The sequence below is a fragment of the Falco rusticolus genome, chromosome 4 (genome assembly GCF_015220075.1).
Source record: "Falco rusticolus isolate bFalRus1 chromosome 4, bFalRus1.pri, whole genome shotgun sequence".
Classification (NCBI taxonomy): domain Eukaryota; kingdom Metazoa; phylum Chordata; class Aves; order Falconiformes; family Falconidae; genus Falco; species Falco rusticolus.
Window position 1 is genome coordinate 9,319,343 of NC_051190.1, and position 18,824 is coordinate 9,338,166.

The 18,824-nt window shown below is 34.8% G+C and overlaps 1 protein-coding gene across 6 annotated transcripts in view; it reads right to left on the minus strand.

Moving 5' to 3' along the window:
- ERC2 (ELKS/RAB6-interacting/CAST family member 2) overlaps positions 1-18,824 on the minus strand; it is a 521,411-nt gene that overhangs the window by 113,184 nt on the left and 389,403 nt on the right. For all 6 annotated transcript variants that reach the window (XM_037386906.1, XM_037386911.1, XM_037386910.1 and 3 more), the window contains one exon: positions 7,339-7,404. In XM_037386906.1, the coding sequence (XP_037242803.1) occupies positions 7,378-7,404 (27 nt within the window). In that variant the 3' untranslated portion in view covers positions 7,339-7,377. The remainder of the gene's footprint in view (positions 1-7,338; positions 7,405-18,824) is intronic.

Sequence of the window (18,824 nt, forward strand, 5' to 3'; positions counted from 1 at the left end):
CTTCTCCTTAGGGCTGCTCCCAATCCATTCTCTGCACAGCCTGTAATGATACTGGAGGTTGTCCTGATCCAGGTGCAGGACCTTGCACTTGGCCATGTTGAACTTCATGAGGCTTGCCCAGGCCCACCTCTCAAGTTTGTCAAGGTCTCTAGAGATGGCATCTCCTTCCCTCCAGCATGCTGACCACATCACCCAGCTTGGTATTGTTGGCAAACTTGCTGAGGGTGCATTTGATTCCAGTAGAGACCTCGGACATTGAGCCATTGACCAAAACTCTTTGAGTGTGAACACCCAGCCAATTCCTTACCCACCAAGTGGTCCACCTGTCAAATCCATGTCTCTCCAGTTTAGAGACAAGGATGTTATGTGGGACAGTGTCAAAAGCTTTGCACAAGTCCTGGTAGATGACTTCAGTTGCTCTTCCCTGATCCATCAGTGCTGTAACCCTGTCATAGGAGGCCACCAAATTTATCATCAGGCATGACTTGCCCTTAGTGAAACCATGTTGGCTGTCACCAATCACCTCCTTATCTTCCATGTATCTTAGCATAGATTCCAGGAGGATCTGCACCATGATTTTGCCGGGCACTGAGGTGAGACTGATCAGCCTGTAATTTCATGGGTCTTCCTATATCCCTTTTTAAAAAAAGGGCCTACATTTCCCCTTTTCCAGCCCATGGGAACTTCACCAGACTACCACAACTTCTCAAACACGATGGATAGTGTCTTAGCCACTGTATCTGCCAGCTCCCTGAGGATCTTCAAATGCATCTCATCAGGTCCCATGGACTTGTGCACCTTCAAATTCTTTAGAGGGTCTCAAACCTGATCTTCTACAGCAGGTGGTACTTCATTTTCCCAGTCACTGCCTTTACCTTCTGCTACATGGGCGGTGTGGATGGAGCACTTGCTGGTGAAGACTGAGACAAAAAAGTCACTTAGTACCTCAGCCTTCGCCATGTCCCACATAACCAGGTTTCCCATTTCCTTCTGGAGAGGACCCACATTCTTCTTGCTGTACTTCTCCTGTATTTTTCATAAACTTCCCAGATAAATTTATACAAATCTCATGTTTATTCAAAATTGACTATTTTTTTTTAATATTTTAGTAGCTAACTGTAAAATCTTACATTCAAAAGTTTAGGTCATATGACCTTTGATTAGGTCTTTAAGTCAGGTGGTACTTCCAGCTTCCAAACAATCCAATTCCAAAGGGAATGCTGTGCTGCCAGTCCCATATTTACATACTCTAATATTCACAAACAATTGCTTGAAACTGTTTTCAAGACAAATAATATTAATACAAATATAACATGCAATTAATTATGGAATTCATCTCTTTAAAGCAGATTTTCGCTACTTTTTTCAAGAAGTCAGCTTAGTCTCAGATATTAAAATATATCTAGATTATCTGATTAGTTCTTTCAGTGTGAAGTCAGTGATTATCTTCTGTTTACAGGAACTACAATATTTCAAAACAAAGTTTAGCTGTGAAAATCATACAGCCTTTTCTCACTTTCTATGGTGTTAACAATTGCTCTCGTATGTTATTCATTTTTACTATAGAAGATTATAAAAGAGCACAGCTGATGATTGTAGGCCCTGTGATTGCTGTCTTCAAGATGAATACATCAAAAGCTTTGAACTCAGTTCATCAGCTACATTTTCAGATTGTTTGCACACCTTCTGCACCTGCAGTGAAGTTTCCCATTTGCCAAGTGATTCACATATCTCCAGTGTATAATCATTAAAAAATAAACAAATACATACAGATAAATAAATTAATATGTAATTTTAATTAAAACCTTCCGTCTTTGCCAGTGGGCAGTTAATACCTGAAAATACTAGCAGTAGTATTGACATCTTTAAGAAAAAAAGACAACTTTTAAACTAATATAAAATTTCCCAATTAAAATAAAAACTGCAAACATCCTTCATTATGAATAAAAGCATTTTAATAGGGATGGAGACTAGTTGCAAAGCTGTCCATAGTTTGCAAAACAAACATTCCTAGGGAGGTTCCTCCTTTTGTTTAGTAAAAACCAAGTTGCAGTAAAACAACAATCATGTCTAAAACTCAGAAATCCAAAATGCCCTTGGGCTCCAGTCAGCGTAGCAACACCCATTTAGCTAATTAAGCATAGAGCTAGTATTCATACACTCTGTGAGAAAATTAAAACGAACACTGCAAATAGACATTCTCCTTATTTTTCCATTGCTTTGCATGCTACTGAGACTCCATTCAAAGTTAACATGTTTTTTCCAAAACAATCTAAACAGAATATCCAAACATAAAGTAAAATAAATTATTTACAAAAATCTTGACTTGAAATAATGAAAGCAAAAAGCAGAACAATAGCTAATATTTAACGTCTTTAAACATATCCTTATATAGTAACATGACCAAATTACGTTACGCTTTATACTGCTATTAGTAAGGACATCTTGAAAGAGAACTGTTCACCACATCTCAACAAAGACAAAGCTAGACACCACATTTGTTTTAAAACAGCCTTCTCCTCCTCCTCTCTGAAAACACACAAAATGCATCCAATAATTAGAATCAAAAAGTGAATATTTGCCTGAGCAGTAATTAGGAAGCTTTATTTTTTCCCCCAATCTGTAGACAATTTCTGATTGTAACATTTCTTTTACTGAATGACGCTACACTGCTGCCTCCTGAAAAATGCTTCCACAGTGTCTACTAAGGCAAAATTTGAAAATTACAGACTATGTTCTGCTCCTAAATCCAAATTTAAAAGACTAGTTTTATGATTCTAGTTTCAAAAACACTAGACATCATTTGCTGCCCGGCACAAGTTTCAGTCCTTCTTTGTTTTGGGTGTGAAGGTAATGCTGTTGTAAGGATATAGCAGACAATACATTTATCCAAACACTCCTGAACATCTTTTAAAACATCTGATTTACTCCACATCTGACAAAAAATAATGTCCACCATACTGTACAAACAAAATACAGTACAAACAGGTTTTGTGTTGATTCCTATTACATACGTGGACAACTTGTAGTAAAGTCTTAACTTTTTTTCCAGTGTCTGCTGCACTTCAGTGGTAGGAACTGGCAAGGAAAAACCCAAGCACCTGTGTTGTGCCTGCACACTTCAGCTGTGCCACGAAGTGTATTTTCTGAGTCACATGGCTTCAGTTACCCACGACAGAATGCTATATAGGCCTAATTCTTAAAACTTATCAGCACCTCCTGATATTCTTTTTTTTTCTTTTTTTCTTTTTTTTTTTTCTTTCTTTTATAAGGGTGAGGAGAGGGGAAGAGAACCTGTTTCTAACAAGCCCAACCAGTGCAGCTATATGTGCTACCAAATTTGCTGGCCAGCGAGATTTCCCTGAACACCTCATCTGTTCCTTGACGAGTAACCAGCTCTCTATAACTTTACAACACATTCTTGTCCTGCCACTCTACATTTCCACCATCGTTTCATGACATTCCTGTTTAGTATTAGAGTACTTTAGTGGTAAAGTTTAAAAGCACTTCACTGATTTTTAACTTATTACCTTTTAAACAGCCTATGCTGTCCTTACTAAGGCACAGTACTACCTCATGGCCTCAGGAAAATTTTTAACTGTCTAAGACTATCTGCATGGTACCTACAACAGTGTTAGTAACACTACATAATAAGGATAAAACTCGACTTGAAAAAAACAAGTTCAGAAGCTAAACATCTTGGTATCTCAGGGGGGTTTTGTTTTGTAGAAAAAAAAAATTCCTCTGAAAGAGAAATGAATTCCAATTCAAAAGCATATAGTTTATTTTACACTACTGTAACAAAAATTAGATTATGATTCCCTTCATCTCTTGATAGTCAGTTTTCAAAATTAGCGTCTACTTTGTACAAAGTTTTTTTCAAACAAAACAAATGTGTCTTTGAGACTCTAAGACAACATTAATGTACTTTGGTTCATAAACAAAAGTGTGCATTGCAATGGAACTGCTGCGTCTACAGTTTATATAATTTAAACTGTATAACTACAAATTACAGCAAATATACAAACTATAATAAAGGACTTTTTTATAGAAATCCAAATTCTTGCAGTTCAAATACTTTCAAAATTAAATTGTTGCTAAAATTATAATTTCCTCTCCAACACAAAATATATCCCTTACGTTTATACTCATTCGGTCTCTCAGTTTTCTCTTGTTCACAACTAGCTTTTGATAGAAGTCTGCAGTAAAAAACAACTACAGAAAAGCTCTTCTAAAGATATACACCCAATTTAATTGTATTAAGTCTGTGTTTTAATATACACTCAACTGACTGAGAGATTTAATTTCCCTCAGCCCTACTACTTGTTATGAAAATCAGGAGAATACGAGAGAAGAAATATGGTAAAAACATGTTTAATCCCATGAATTAAGGACTGTTTTAAGAGTCCTTACATTATGAAGACTGAAATCAGCTCCTTCCTACATGGAGATGAAATCCCCATCTCATTCCCATTCCATTTATCTAGCCTCCACATCTATTTCAACAGGCTGCTGAAAGTTCACCAGTTTGACCACTCATACACTCTACTACTGTTATGCAAAAAGAGTTGACCCATCCTGCCTAATCCTGCAGCCACAGAGCAATGAAGATAACCAAAGTGAAGGGTGTACCCATGGTTCCTGGTGGTGAATTGTTCTGGAAGTTTATCACCTTGCCTTGGTGAGAAAAGCATGCAGACTCCTCTTAGGTGCCCTGTCAAAAACAGGATAGATTGCTCTGCAGTGAAGAGGTTATGTCCAGAGCTTTAAAACTCTGCACAGAAATGGATTTACTGTAATCACTTACTCACATATTCTGCTCATGTTAACAATGCCACTCTTAAATAGTAATGTAACATTCAAGACAGTTCATTTCACCCTGATTACTAACCATTTGGGTTATTAAATTCACTTAGCCTTGAGTCATATGCATCCAAGACAAATCTTGTATGTCTTAATTAAATAGCAATAGAAATTATTAAAATGTTCCAAAAATTGCAGGCACATCATCATAAAACAGCATCATAAAGTGGATTCTAAAAGGAATATCATACAGCAAGTTGTAATAATAGACCTAATTTGTTTACAAAGCAAACAAATGTGTAAATGTGTGGTTTACAAAGACAATATCTGTAAGATTCAACTGTATCAGCCTTTTGTTGTTAGTATTGATTGTAAGTAGAAACAGGAAGTAATTCTGTTATCAAAACCTTTCATTTCCTGGACAGAACCAAGGCTTTAGTCTATGTGGCAGGAAGTACCACAGAAATATTTTACAATCAAGTGATTTTTAACTGCTCCTCTGCTTAACCATCAGGAAGTAGTAATAAAGACCTCGAAAGTATTTGATGTCATAACTTTTACTCCTCAAGAATACTTCTGAGAACTAAATCCAGTTTTTCTCTGGTTTAATACAAGAGCTAAGTAGCTCAGTTCTACCTGAGCAACCCCCACTAATGAGCTAGATGAGTGTGGACTACAAACTCCTGTGCTCGCATAGCGCAACCAAGTTAACAACTCCCAAGTCTGTGAACAATACAAAAAATTATCCATTATTTTTTCTAAGTATACCTTTGGTAAGCATCTATTAACAGTGACTATGAGGAAGCTTAGTATTACCACATGTATTTTCAGAAAGGTTTACAGGTCTGGGACCTAAATTAGTTTTTTTTCCTAGGGAAAGAGATCTATGACATGAATTTTCACCTTACGATAGCCATTCCACTAGACTCATGGCTATTCTACCCACAAGGACAGGTCTACTCATGAGTTCAGTCTGGAGGACAGCCTATGCCTGCTACCAGCTATTTGTTATACTAACTTTGCTGTGTTCCCTCACCTGAAAAAAAAAGAGCTAACAAGTTATTTGTCAAGGGTCTGCTATATAACAATACCAGATAAATTATGTTGGCATTTGAACAAAAGAGTAAGAGAGGAATGTCTGGTTTTAAATTTGAAATATATATGGCCCTGGAAAATAAAAAAAGATCTGCTCTCCACACCCAAAACAGAATAAATGATGCATACAACCTGTCCAAGCATGACATTTAGAATTGAATCAAAAAACATAAAACCTAAAAAGGTTTATAACTACACTCTGATAATCACAGTGCCCATTATTTTATTTTACAAATGTTGAATGTTAAACTTCTCTGTTACAGAAAGCTTCAACGTTCAATTCATTATTTTTAAAACACCACACAAATTAATCATTATGGATAGCACTAATTTTGCATCTCACAAATATTCTAAAAAGTAAGTATATAAGAACAAAAACTATTTTTGAGATTTCATTCCTGTCAAATATAACAACTGACTTGTAACATAGCTTATAATACTACTGGAAACAAAACAAATGATACAGTCTTAGACTTGGTGTGACAGGAGCCAAAGTAGTATAAAGCATTGCAGCTTTAATAAGACATCAGTCTTTACTTATGTGAGTAGATTTTACTACTCTGAACAGTCCCACAGCAGTAAATAGAGTTGTTTGAGTAAAAAGTAGTGACACAAGCAACATTCTTTACAAGCAAACCACCAGCCCTGATGGTCTTAATGTTGAGACCACAGTGATCACGAGCTACAAATCACCTATAGCTTCAAAGGCAAGCACCTGAAAAGTGGATATGCATTGATCAATAACTGACACAGTGACAATACAGTATTTACTCATAATTGAAAGAGTAAGTATTTGAAAGACTGAAAAAAAATAAACTGCACTTTATACTCCTAAATATGACGAATAAATTATTGTATGGATGTTAAACCATCAGATTACTTCAGGAAAAGAGCATGTATTGTATAGACAGATTATACTTTCCTTATTAAGCATCTGCTGCTTATTTTAAAATTTTGTTAAAACATTTTAACTTAATAGGTAGTCTCAATTTTTCCATGCATATTATAAATTCTATTCCAGTAAAAATGTACACTTAATCTGTGCCAAACTTTCTAAAGTATCCAACTTTCGTACTCGTTCTGCAAAGATATCAGTTTTTTTACAGGGCTTTTTGAGATGATATAGCAGATCAATACTAGTTTAAAGAAATTCTTATCTACTGAAAAAAGGAAATTGTTTAGACAGCTACAAACTTACAAATACACTCCTTTTAAATTCTCGTACCTACCTGCACTTTAGCCACAACAGGCTATGAAAAAATTAAACATTAGACCATTAAACCATTAGACATAGTTTCTCATTGTTCATTACATATGAGAAAACATTTTTTACAGTGTTCACAAACACACTTGTCAAGAAACACACAGCTCCATGCAGTTTAAAATAAAACAAAAAAATGAGACTGCAACTTGAAAGAGATAGGAAAGAGAGTTTCTCACCCCTCAAAATAAAACTGGAACTTTGGTTTATAGGAACGGCTATGCCCATATACCCTCCTCGTCATCCTGTGTGCCAGACATTAGGAGATGCACAGAGAAGATGTTAGCATTGGAATGAAAGAAGAAAAGATTAGTTACTTTGGTGCACATAAAATCTTCTTAGCTGTTAAAAACATGATTTATTTTTTTTTTATAAACATAAGCCATTGAAAACAACTGAAAAAGTTTGTGCTACATATACAAGAATCTGCATCTACAGAAACCAAAAATCCAAAACGAGCGACATGAACATTTTCCCCACCCAGTTAAAACAGTGTGTAGGAAGTAGATCATAAGATTAAATATTAAAATATTACCTATTTTTTCATTGCATGCAATTGAAACCAACAATGACAGCAGAAAAAGATCAAACCTTCTAAGTAAGCAAAGTAATTACTATACTCAAATTGTCTTACATTACGTTAGGTAAAAATCTACAAAACTGCTGAGGAATCAAAAGAATCTATCATTAGCAAAGCACACTTTTCTAACATGCTATCAATTAAATTATCTTTTAAATGATCCTTAAACACTACATATTGTTAAATCAGTTTCTCTCCTCTTTTCCATTTTTGAACCCTTAGGATTAATCATTTATTTAGAGTTTTAATGATAGATAACATTAATGGCAAATACAAAAAAATCGTAACAATTTCATGAATTTGTTTTCAAAAGGGATTACTTTACTGTAGATATGCTAAAAGCAGAAGGTCTTTCTTTACATTTATTATAAACTTGAAGTTAAAAAGAACAAAATAAAAAATATGAACTAAACCAGAAGAGTGAAATATTCTTCACTGGATAAGTTTACTGAAGATTACGTTTTTTATAATGATTCTTTATCTATGCACACACAGATGTGTATGTGCATATCTATATCCATATATAGTTCTAATGTGCCAAAATCTGATGTGATACTCAACTTTTAGAACATAGAGGTGCACAACACAATGTTTTTCATTCAACATGGCATTTCAAAATAAAATAAAATCTTATTAGTTTAGATATCATTAAAGCTCTTACCCATTATTTTTTTAGAAATGTAAAAAAAATTACATCCTATAGCTTTCAAAACTTTGAAAGTTAGCTGGTGTAATGTATTGCTGGCACTCAATTAAATCTAAAGCCTAAATAAAAGGAATGGTAATTAATTATGATTGAAACAGACAGGAATTTTAGCCTGAAAATATACACTGCCAGTATCACTACTGTTCCTAGTCCATTCTTGGAATAAAAAAGAGCTCCCAGATGTCAACTGTTATTAAAAACCAGATGTTAAGATAGATGTCTTGCATGTTGCTGAATTAAGTAAAGAAATCTGACAGTCCACTATAAACTCAGCTATCATTTAACACAGAAGAAATGTGGGTAAATTTTTTAAGGTTAACTTGGAACACGCCTTTAGTTATAAGGTCTACACAACTACACCACAGAGCAAGGAGAGAACAAAGCCTGAATATTCCTTTTTATTTTTGAAACAAAGGGACAGATTCTGTAAAACTTCCAATGAGCTGGCTTTGCCTCACTGAAAATACAAGTCCTTCCCTTTGAATTCGACAGCAGCTACTTTTATTCAGGCCTACTAATGCTAATTGAACTGACTTTGAAGTTGACAAGAGTTTTGCCAGAGTAAAGGCTGAAGAAAGACTGAAGGATTACTTTTCCACTGAGTAGTTTGATCCTATTTCACTAACAGAATGCATTAGGTTAATCTTTGGTGATATCTTTAAAAACAGCAAAAATCAACAAAATGGGCAGCTCAGTACATTTCCAAATGACTCCTCCTAACTACCAACAGCTGTTTTGCTGTTTAGTGTATTGTAATTCTTCAAACTGGCAGACATCCATTTTTACTTCAATTATTTGTGTGATCTTTTTTTGGAAGAATTCTAGAAGAGTTAAAAAAATCAAATATTGTCAAATATTTTTAAAGAGTATTATGGGAAATTACAGACTATATACTTTGACACTGATCCTGATATACAGTAAGCAATAGATTAGATGCTGGAGCTCAGTTAATGTCAGTCAACGTCAATTTATTGAGTACTGGTTCTGTCAAAATAACTTTCTATCTTTTTTGAATTACATAGAGACTCTTTTGATAAGGCAAGTGCTTTGAAATAATATGCTGAGATTTCTGTAGGGCATTATGTGCCACAGGACACAGTGTCAGCAAAATCAGTTCTATAGAGACTGAATCTTGCTGGAGAAGGAAGGGGACCTGCAGATACCTTTACCCATCCCAAACTTGTTCTGAAACAAAATGTTTCAGATCCCCCATGATCTGAAACAAAAGTCCGAGAAAAACTGCTTGGAAAAGTAGATGTATTCAGGATTAGCTAAATAAATGTTATCAGCCACACATATGTACGACTGAAATCACATATACAGTGTCATTATTTGAAAATGTACAGGGCAAACTTAGGGAACTGTATCTAAAATTATGTCAAAAAGGACTTTACAGATCACGGTGGAAGTGAACATGCAATACAATGTTGAATTTACAAGGACAAATACAGGCAGAAAAATAAAAATCAAAGAGTTTGCTGTATTCCTATGCAGTAGCATAAGACAATTAATAGAATTACACATCTGGTGCTCATGTCATACTTCTGTGACTATTTGAAAGACTGTAACCAGATCAGGAAACAGCTGCAAAATTATTGAAAAATAAACTTGGCAGTGAGAAACAAAAGACACTCAACCTAACTGGTCACTCGGAAAAAAAAAAAAAGACTGACTGATCACGATTAACCAGCACATACAGAAAAGGAGACAGCTCTTTTCTCTAGCAGGAAAAAAACTAGATAGAGATGTATAGGATGTAATTACGTTGCAAATATGGTAGATATTTTTGAATGGCACATCAGTTCTGGATGACTTGAAGATTTTATATCAAGGCTTAGACACTTTCTAAAAGTTATGACTAACTATTCAAAATTACTCAAGAAAATTACAGAGTTAACAAAGAAATTGAGTGGTCAGATCCAGATTATGATCATAGTCCACTTCACTTTCAACATCTACAATTAATAAAAATCCTCTTCCATCTTTTTTTCTCACATCTGCTTTACTGAGAATGTCTGTGCCATGTTCTTGTTCTGTACACAAAGAGTTTAATACATATTTTCCAATTTTAGTGATTAGCAGGTTCATAAAAATAATTAAAAACAGTCATCTGTTTTGACAGACAACTGAATAGAAAAAACAAACCCTCACTGCGTTTTAAATTTTTAATACTGAGCAACCTCAAAACCAGTCTCAATATACTGTCTTTTTAAAAAAACTGATATCTATATCGTATTTTGACTTGATTTATACCTACCCCAGAAAATCTGCTCATACCTCATTTTTAATTCCACACACTAATTATTTATAGAAGATAAACAGACTTGCACTAATGTAAGCAGAGCTCACCCACTTAGCATCCCTATCAAAAAGCCCAATGTCTCATAATTATGTGCTTTATTACCTAACATGTTATTATTTAGTTAATTATCTCATATATTCATGCTAGGTAATGCACTGACCTAAAAATACTTGGTGCTTGATGACAGTTGAGGAGAAAAGTAAAATTCCTAGAGATATCAGATAATGTTGACCTTTTTTTGATTAAAAAAAGTAGGATTAAAACAAAGAACCATAATTTCGTGATATGTGCTCTCACTTCTTAATTTAACAGAAGCCAGAACATACAGATGGAAGACCTTAAAGAAATACTAAAAGAACTCGTTGATCACTTACTATTACCATTATGCAGACAGGTTGTTTTCAAGCCTGTACTACCACCTTCCAGCGCACTGAATCAGAGTTATTCTTGTAATTCTGCTGCCTGCTATTCTGAGGAGTGGATATTTAATGGTGCAAATCCTAACTTACTGTTACAGGCTTTACAGATTTTTCTTTATGGACAGGAACAACTAGCCAAAAGCAGCGGATAAAAAGCACATAAGAATCAGTACTGCGGTTCTCACAGGGTTTATGAAGAAACTGTTCTATCGAGAAGCTAAGGTTTGTTACCTCAATGCAAACAATTTAAGAAAATACAGAATTCTTCACTGATGTTCTGAGACAAATGAAGTTCATTACATATTTTTGCATTCTTGACACACTGAGAAGCAAAATAAAAGTTATGCCTTATCATTTATTAATATTGGATCAAAGGCTTCCAGAAGTATGCTTAGTCTTTCATATCAGTGTGTATCCTACAGAATCATTAATCTATGGCCCTTTCAAACAATAAACTATAATCAAGCAATTTTTGATTAATGCTTGTGTACATTAACTGCTTTTTAAACTTGGATCTTTCATTGGTTTATATGGTCAAGAAAGAAATTTGATGACAAAAATTGCAAAGCAAAATCTCATTTACAGACAAGTAAAAAGGGAAAAAAACCCCAAATTTAAGAAATGCCATTTGAATTGACAAATTAGTATACACAATTACTACAAAATCTTTATAAGTCAAGTTATCAAATGCCTTGAATTTTTAGGACTGACATTCAAGTCTCTAATTTGGACATAAATTTAGGTACAGGACAGTGGTATAATCTCAAGTACTATGAAAGCCTTTGTACATGAGCTATTTATAGATTAATAATTCAATAATTCTATGTCATCCTCTTGTTAGTCCCTACTTTTTTCTTTGCTGCTACTTATCATATTTGCTTAACATCTTAAAAGGTATATCCAGTGTTACTAAATATGATTTACTGTTCTGTTCTAATTACCACAAAACCTAATGTTAAAACCTCAAAACTGACTTCAAAGTAGCAAGATGAGGAACTTAAAGAATAGTGCTTGGAAAACACTACACACAGATGTAGAAAGCTTGTATAAAGGTGTCTTCTGTTTTGTTACTGAAGTGTATCTCAATACAAGTTTTGCAGGCACATTTCTCGGCCATCAACTCTTTAAGGTTCATCAGTTTCATTAGTAAATTTGAGACAGTGGCCTTCAGATAAAAGGGGCTACATTACACAGCAGGTTAGAAACAAAGGATAACTTTAATCATGGTTTACATGGTATCCAAAAAAAATAAATGATCAGATGCCAGAAATTATAAGCCTATTCATAACCATTCTGCATATAGCATACTCTTGATTACTGGAGAATGTTAAATAGTTGCAAGAGGTTATATTTAGCGGTGTGTTGCAGTAACAACAGATCTATAGCCAATGCAATTGGTACAGAGAATCAGCATCTGTACAATACACCTAGCTTGGGGGGGTACTGTGGGTTAATTTCACTCTGTCACCAAGACTGAATTCCCTTTAGCAACTTAACTGGTTTGGGGGACCTTTTGGAATGCATCTTACAGTTAAATTTAATCAAAAAGTAATTCAGTGTGCCCACTCCAACTCTTCTTCTGGATATGAACCATAGTGCAGTAAAAGGGAACAATCAGGAGATTTCATTCAAATCCGCACTGTTGATCAGAACTAAAACCCTAATATAGATGCACTCAAAGACTGCAAAATTCTGCATTATGATGAGGCCCACTGGTACACAAAATATGGTTAACTGAAATGAGGAATATAGTGAAACTGACAAAAAAGACACTAAACACTTCCACAAAGCTGAAGAACAGCCACGTTTGCTCACTTTTGTGGCATGCAAGTATCTTTATAAAATCCATTCTTTCAGTTAAAAGAAAAATAAAATCCTAATCTCCTTTTAGACAAAAGCTTTCGCAACACAGGCAACATTAAAAATTTGATGAGTTAAGCTTTTCTGGCTCTCTTCCCACAATAGAAGACCCTTCCTGACATGGCTCATCACATTTCCCTTTCATGTGCTGGCATGCTAAGAATTAATGTCTTAACTGGGGTTAAATAAATCTAGTGATAACCTGCTCATCTCTTGAACTAACTTTCTGATGACTGATTTATGCTACTCTCCTTATTATCTATGGCTACTAATGGGTCATTAAACATGTAACTACTGGCTCTGGACTGTGAAACTGTCCTACTTACAGCAAAACAATTACATTTACAAATACTAATTTCCTCTTGTGACACAGAAATCAACCTGCTAAGTAATGACGTTGCTTTCAAATCAAGAACTTAGTAAAAAATCAGAGTCTTTCAGACCTTAGAGAGACTTTTATCAGCTACTCGGTTTCTAGGACCAAACATAGCTGAGGACTAATTTCATGAACTCTCCATACACAGAACAATTGACTACAGAAGAGTTTTGTGCATGAATGATTTGAAGAACCGAGCCTGTAACTGGAAAGGGGAAAGACTAAGAGTGGATTTGTTTAAGGCTTTGGTGCATAGAGTTTTAGAAGGTCTTTGGTTTACGTTTCATTTGTATATTCAAAAGTTGAATAAATCTTAAAAATTGCTTCGGTAATATGGATTTATATCACAGGTCTATTTTCAAAGCTATCTGTAACAGAAGGGGTCACAAGTAACCATGCATCACCCAATTATGAAAATGACCATAAAACCCATCTCACCATTTGTTCTATTTGTATATAGTTAGGTTAACATAAAAAATAAATACTGGCAATGGGGTAAAGTGGAAGGTTGTTTCTGACCACTTACTTTACAACACCCAGACTAGCATTAACATAAGATGTTTCACCAGATACTCATGCATTCTAAAGCTTTATCACTAGATGAAGCAGAAACTCAATGCTTCTTACAAGAAGTGGTCCGTGAAATCAGATTTGCAATGCAAAAATTTATGGTCCTCTTTGTAGTGAAAGCCTGTGACATGTTATCTCGCTTAAGTAACCAGCACCAGATATGCAACTTTTGTTATCAAGTTACTGTCTCCCAGAAATGCATTTTTGGCTCTTTCAGCTGGTTTAAAGACCTATTTTAGACTATGATAGTGGCAGCTAATTTTTCTAGTAAGAAATATAAGATAAATGTAAACCTCTATATAAGTGTTGTATATTCTAACACACACATTCAGGGGAAATGAGGGGGAGAGGTTTCTATAGCTAAACATGATCTCAAAAAATTCTTCCATATGTGGAAAAGACTGCAAAGCTAACATATAAATATAGATATATATAAATATACACACTGAGCAGTATGTATACATTTACATCACATTCATTAAACCTCAAAACATAAAATAAATTCATTTCTGTAAGCAAAGGAGAGGTATAACTTTTCAATATATAACATCCATCTCCTGTAGGTATCAGACAGCAAATCCTATTTTCTACTTCTTACTTTTAATACAACTCCAATTTAGCTGATCTCTTAGTCAAATTACAAATTTAATATAACTAAAAGGTATGCCGAAAAATCATCTGGCTACAATATCATTACAATTAAGAGGTAGAAATAACAAAAGCCTAATGAATACTACAAACTTCTATTGGCTTTTGCTTGCAATGGGAAACACTGAGTAGAGCATAATGTTTGTAACTGTAAAACGACATGACACCAAAATCAAGAACTAGAGTATCCCTGAAAGATAAATTCAAACTCAAAACAGACTCTTCCAAATGTCAAGGTTCTTTCTTATGTTCCATCACAAGTACAAAGTAATCTACAAAAAAAAAATTTTGAAACCAATCATATTATCCTTAAAACATGGGCAAGCCTCTGTGGAAGATTATTTCGGTTTTCTTTATAGGGTAAAATAGACAAATACCTAGACAGATGTCAAGGCACGAAAAATTCTCTGTATCTACTGAAATAAGCATATGATAACACTTAGTGACTTTTGGGAAATGCTTAGACAGAAATTACATCCTCATTAGAAGAGAAGTATTTGCCATTCAGTAGCATGTTTATAATAAACAGTATAGCTATGATAACTGCCTACAATCTAATCAGAAAATAGACTTTTTAATGGTGACCATGATACAAATAGGATTTTATTGCATTCAGTTCAACAAGTCTGAACAACATGTGATACGAATCACAAGTTCTCTGTTCCAGAGGAAGAATACGTGTAGCAAAGATGAAAAATTAGAGGAAAACTTAAAAACGTGAAAGCATTTATATGACTAATTTGCACTGCACTCCTGAGATCTCAAAACAGTAATTAATTCAGCACAATACTAGTTATTTACAGTGGCTATGCCTGGGATTGTTTAGACTGAATGTACCGAAAAGCAAATCTTGCCCTGCCCAGATTCCTAAATTAAATAAATCCATGTGACTCCAATGAGCTTAATGCAGGCTCAGCACTGCGCTAATACAATTGCGTGCTTCCTTCCAGCTTGAGGCACCAGCAGAGCAAGTTCACATACATTTAGTGAACAGACAAGAGCAAGCTTACACCTGCCCAAATACAATGTGTAAACATACAGGATAAAGAAACACAGATTATTAAACAAAAACTGGGTCAGGGAGGGAGCTAATAATTCCAATTTACTCCATTAAATAGCTATATCATATCACTTCTTTTATATACTAAAATGTCACTGGTGCCTTGAGTTTTCCCCTTATTTTTGTTTCTTCTTTCCCGAACAACTAAAAGACAAAGACTTAACGTTGCAGAAAACTCCCAAACATATTTCAGTTTTCCAAATACTAAACTTCTGCTCAGATTGAACTTTCTGCTCACAGTCTAAATAAATTTGAATAATTTCATTCTTTTCAAATAACCACGGTTATTTGAATAAGCTAAAATGTTTGGTTTATGTTTGTCCTCCTTTTAATTTGTGTTGTTTGGTTTCGTGGGGTTTTTTTACAGACAAATCCCAGTTTCAATATTCCTGAGACCTATTCAGGCCTTTGATGTTGGCAATTTTCAAGAATGGCTACAGAATATAAGGCAATATGCTAACAGCCTGGGCTGTAAAATACACCATGTAGCATGCACTCCTTTCTTCTAAAATTACATATGGATCAATACAGTGATTTGCAGATCAGGATCCAGACACTAAAGTAATAACTGTTGTTCGACTGTCCTGTGGCTCTGATTTCAAAGTCATCCACCTCAAACAAAACCCCATCTGACCTGTTCAGAGTTTTTCACATTTAATCTTTCAACAACTCCAAGGGTATTTAGCAGTTCCACCTGATGAACAAAGACTTGTTGCCAAGATCAGTGACCACTTTACAAATCAATAAACTTTTTTTGAGAGCACATGGTCTTCTTCAAAAAGTTAGTTTTTAGTGGCATACTCCTACTCCACAACAGTGAGATTATTGTCAACTTTCGTGTATCACTGCATGTGATTTCTTTTCTCAAATGAATGATTTTACAAGCATACTTAAAAAAATCTTGTTAAAATGATACATATTTAATAATAAGAGTGCTATCAGATAGCTCCTTAAAAGATGGTTTTCTGACTGGAGAGCAGCAGGAAGGGAAGCTTCATAGATATACACTGCCCCATCACTCTCCTAATAAGCAGGACTTTTTCTTCTTTAGATAATAGTTCTGAAACCTCGAACTACCTTTTAGGCCTCTCTGTTGAGATTTTAGAGTAACGGGAAATTTGATGGTGAATTTGTAACAAATTGCTTCTAAACACCACCACCTTGTAGAAGCGCCATCAAAAATATTTTAAATAGGAACAAAACCTCTATGTAGTCAGACTGGATTAAAAGATGTAAAAGGACATGCTACATGCTTGCGACACCATGTGACATTCCATCCTCAATTACAGCTGCTAAGAATAGGGCCAACTTTTTAGAAAGCAGCCAGATCCTACAGCTTTATGGCATGCCCTATGATACTAATATTTTTCTAAAAACCAGATTCTTTTCTATAGTATTATCTATAATCATAAAACGACCAAAAAAATATTTGTAGCCTTGCTGACCACAGAATGAAATATTCAACTTCGATTCAACTACAGCTTGGGAATTCAGGAAACTCTTACAAGGTGAGAAACACTTTACATATTATGTCTTTAAAAATCTCCAGTACTATAGGAAGTAAGATGATAGTTTTTAAAATCATCAGGATTGGCAATTAAGTCCTAAAATATGAAAATTCTGTGGACATTATACCTTCAGTCTTCTACCGTGTGGATGCAAAATCAAGTTCTTCCATATGCCCTCTCAAATAGAATAACCTCCTATTAAGAATGCCATTAAATTAACTTGAGTATATACTAGAAACATACATGTCATAGATTACGTACACAACTTCTTTTAAGTCACTTTTTTATGTAGAGATACTGTTTGTAATTTAAATAACCAAGTATAGTTTTTTACTATGTAGTCCATAAGCAGAAATTTGAAACTTAGGACTTTTCAACCACATACCAAAGATCTCTTGAACTTGAACAAGAAAGCCCTGGGTGATAGCAAAAGAATGTTATTGTATGTTATATGGAGACCATCCTAGAGTTAGAGACCTGTCATATGTGCCAGTACATTCAGGGCTGTTCCAGAGACAGCAAGGAATCTGAAATGTCCAGAGAAATTAATATTAAGTGAATAATGGGTGATTACAGCCTGAAACTCAGAACAAGATATAAATATGGAGGGGGCAGAAAGGCTTCTGAGATTAGAAAACCCAAGGGAATGGGATGTCTCAATCTGACCAGACTTGTGGTTAGCCAGACATAATTCCCTGTTGGTTAGTAACTTACAGGCCTGTTATACTAAAAGCACAAGAAAAGAACGACAGAAGGGCTGCAGTACAACAAGGCAGCTGTGGCAGGGAATACAAATGTGCTGATTCCTATCAACCTTCAACAGCAACCACAATTTGCTTCAAGAGCACACAGTCATTCATGTGACACAAACAAGCACTTCCTCCAAAACATTTTCAATACAAGGAAGAAAACTGAAAGGTGATGCGGGCAACTGAGGCCAAGAGAAAGTGTTTAAAAAACCAGGAAGTATATAGAGGTGAGATATAAAAGAGGCAGGGAGCTGGACAGTAGGCTTTGTGATGAAGTCCATGCTATAGGGCAGGACAGCTTCTAAATCAGGAAGATTAAATCTATTTAGCCATGTTGTTCTTGTTCCAGATAGAACTTGGATGCAATGATCCAGATTAGATTACTGTACTGCACTCTACAAGGGGCTAAATATTACAACTCCTTGGAAATTGAAGCTAGCACAGAATGCTTATTAAGCTCATTTTCATGCTAGGAGTATTACACTCGCACTCCAGGATACACACTGACTGCCAAAATGTTTCCAGGTGGAATTTCAGTAAGATTGCCAACTCTCAAGCCAAAACTGAAGAGAATAAATTTAAGTTTTTAGTGCAAAGCTGCAAAATTATCTTTTTTTTTCCCAAGTTTTTTAAAGACTAGTAAAAACAGTTAATATTGCAATGTTATTGACATGGCAGCACTGAATCCCCATAAATGTATTTATATCAAATAAAAATCAGATGCACCAACGTAAACTAGGGAACACATCATGATTCACTGTAACATGACCATGTGTATGGGCAGAGGAGAGTTAAGAGTCTTCCTACTGCTTGTGAAGTTTTCTTACCTCTTCCCCAGAGTTTAGGTCCAGACATACAAGGGCAAAAAAAGGTTGCCAACCTATACC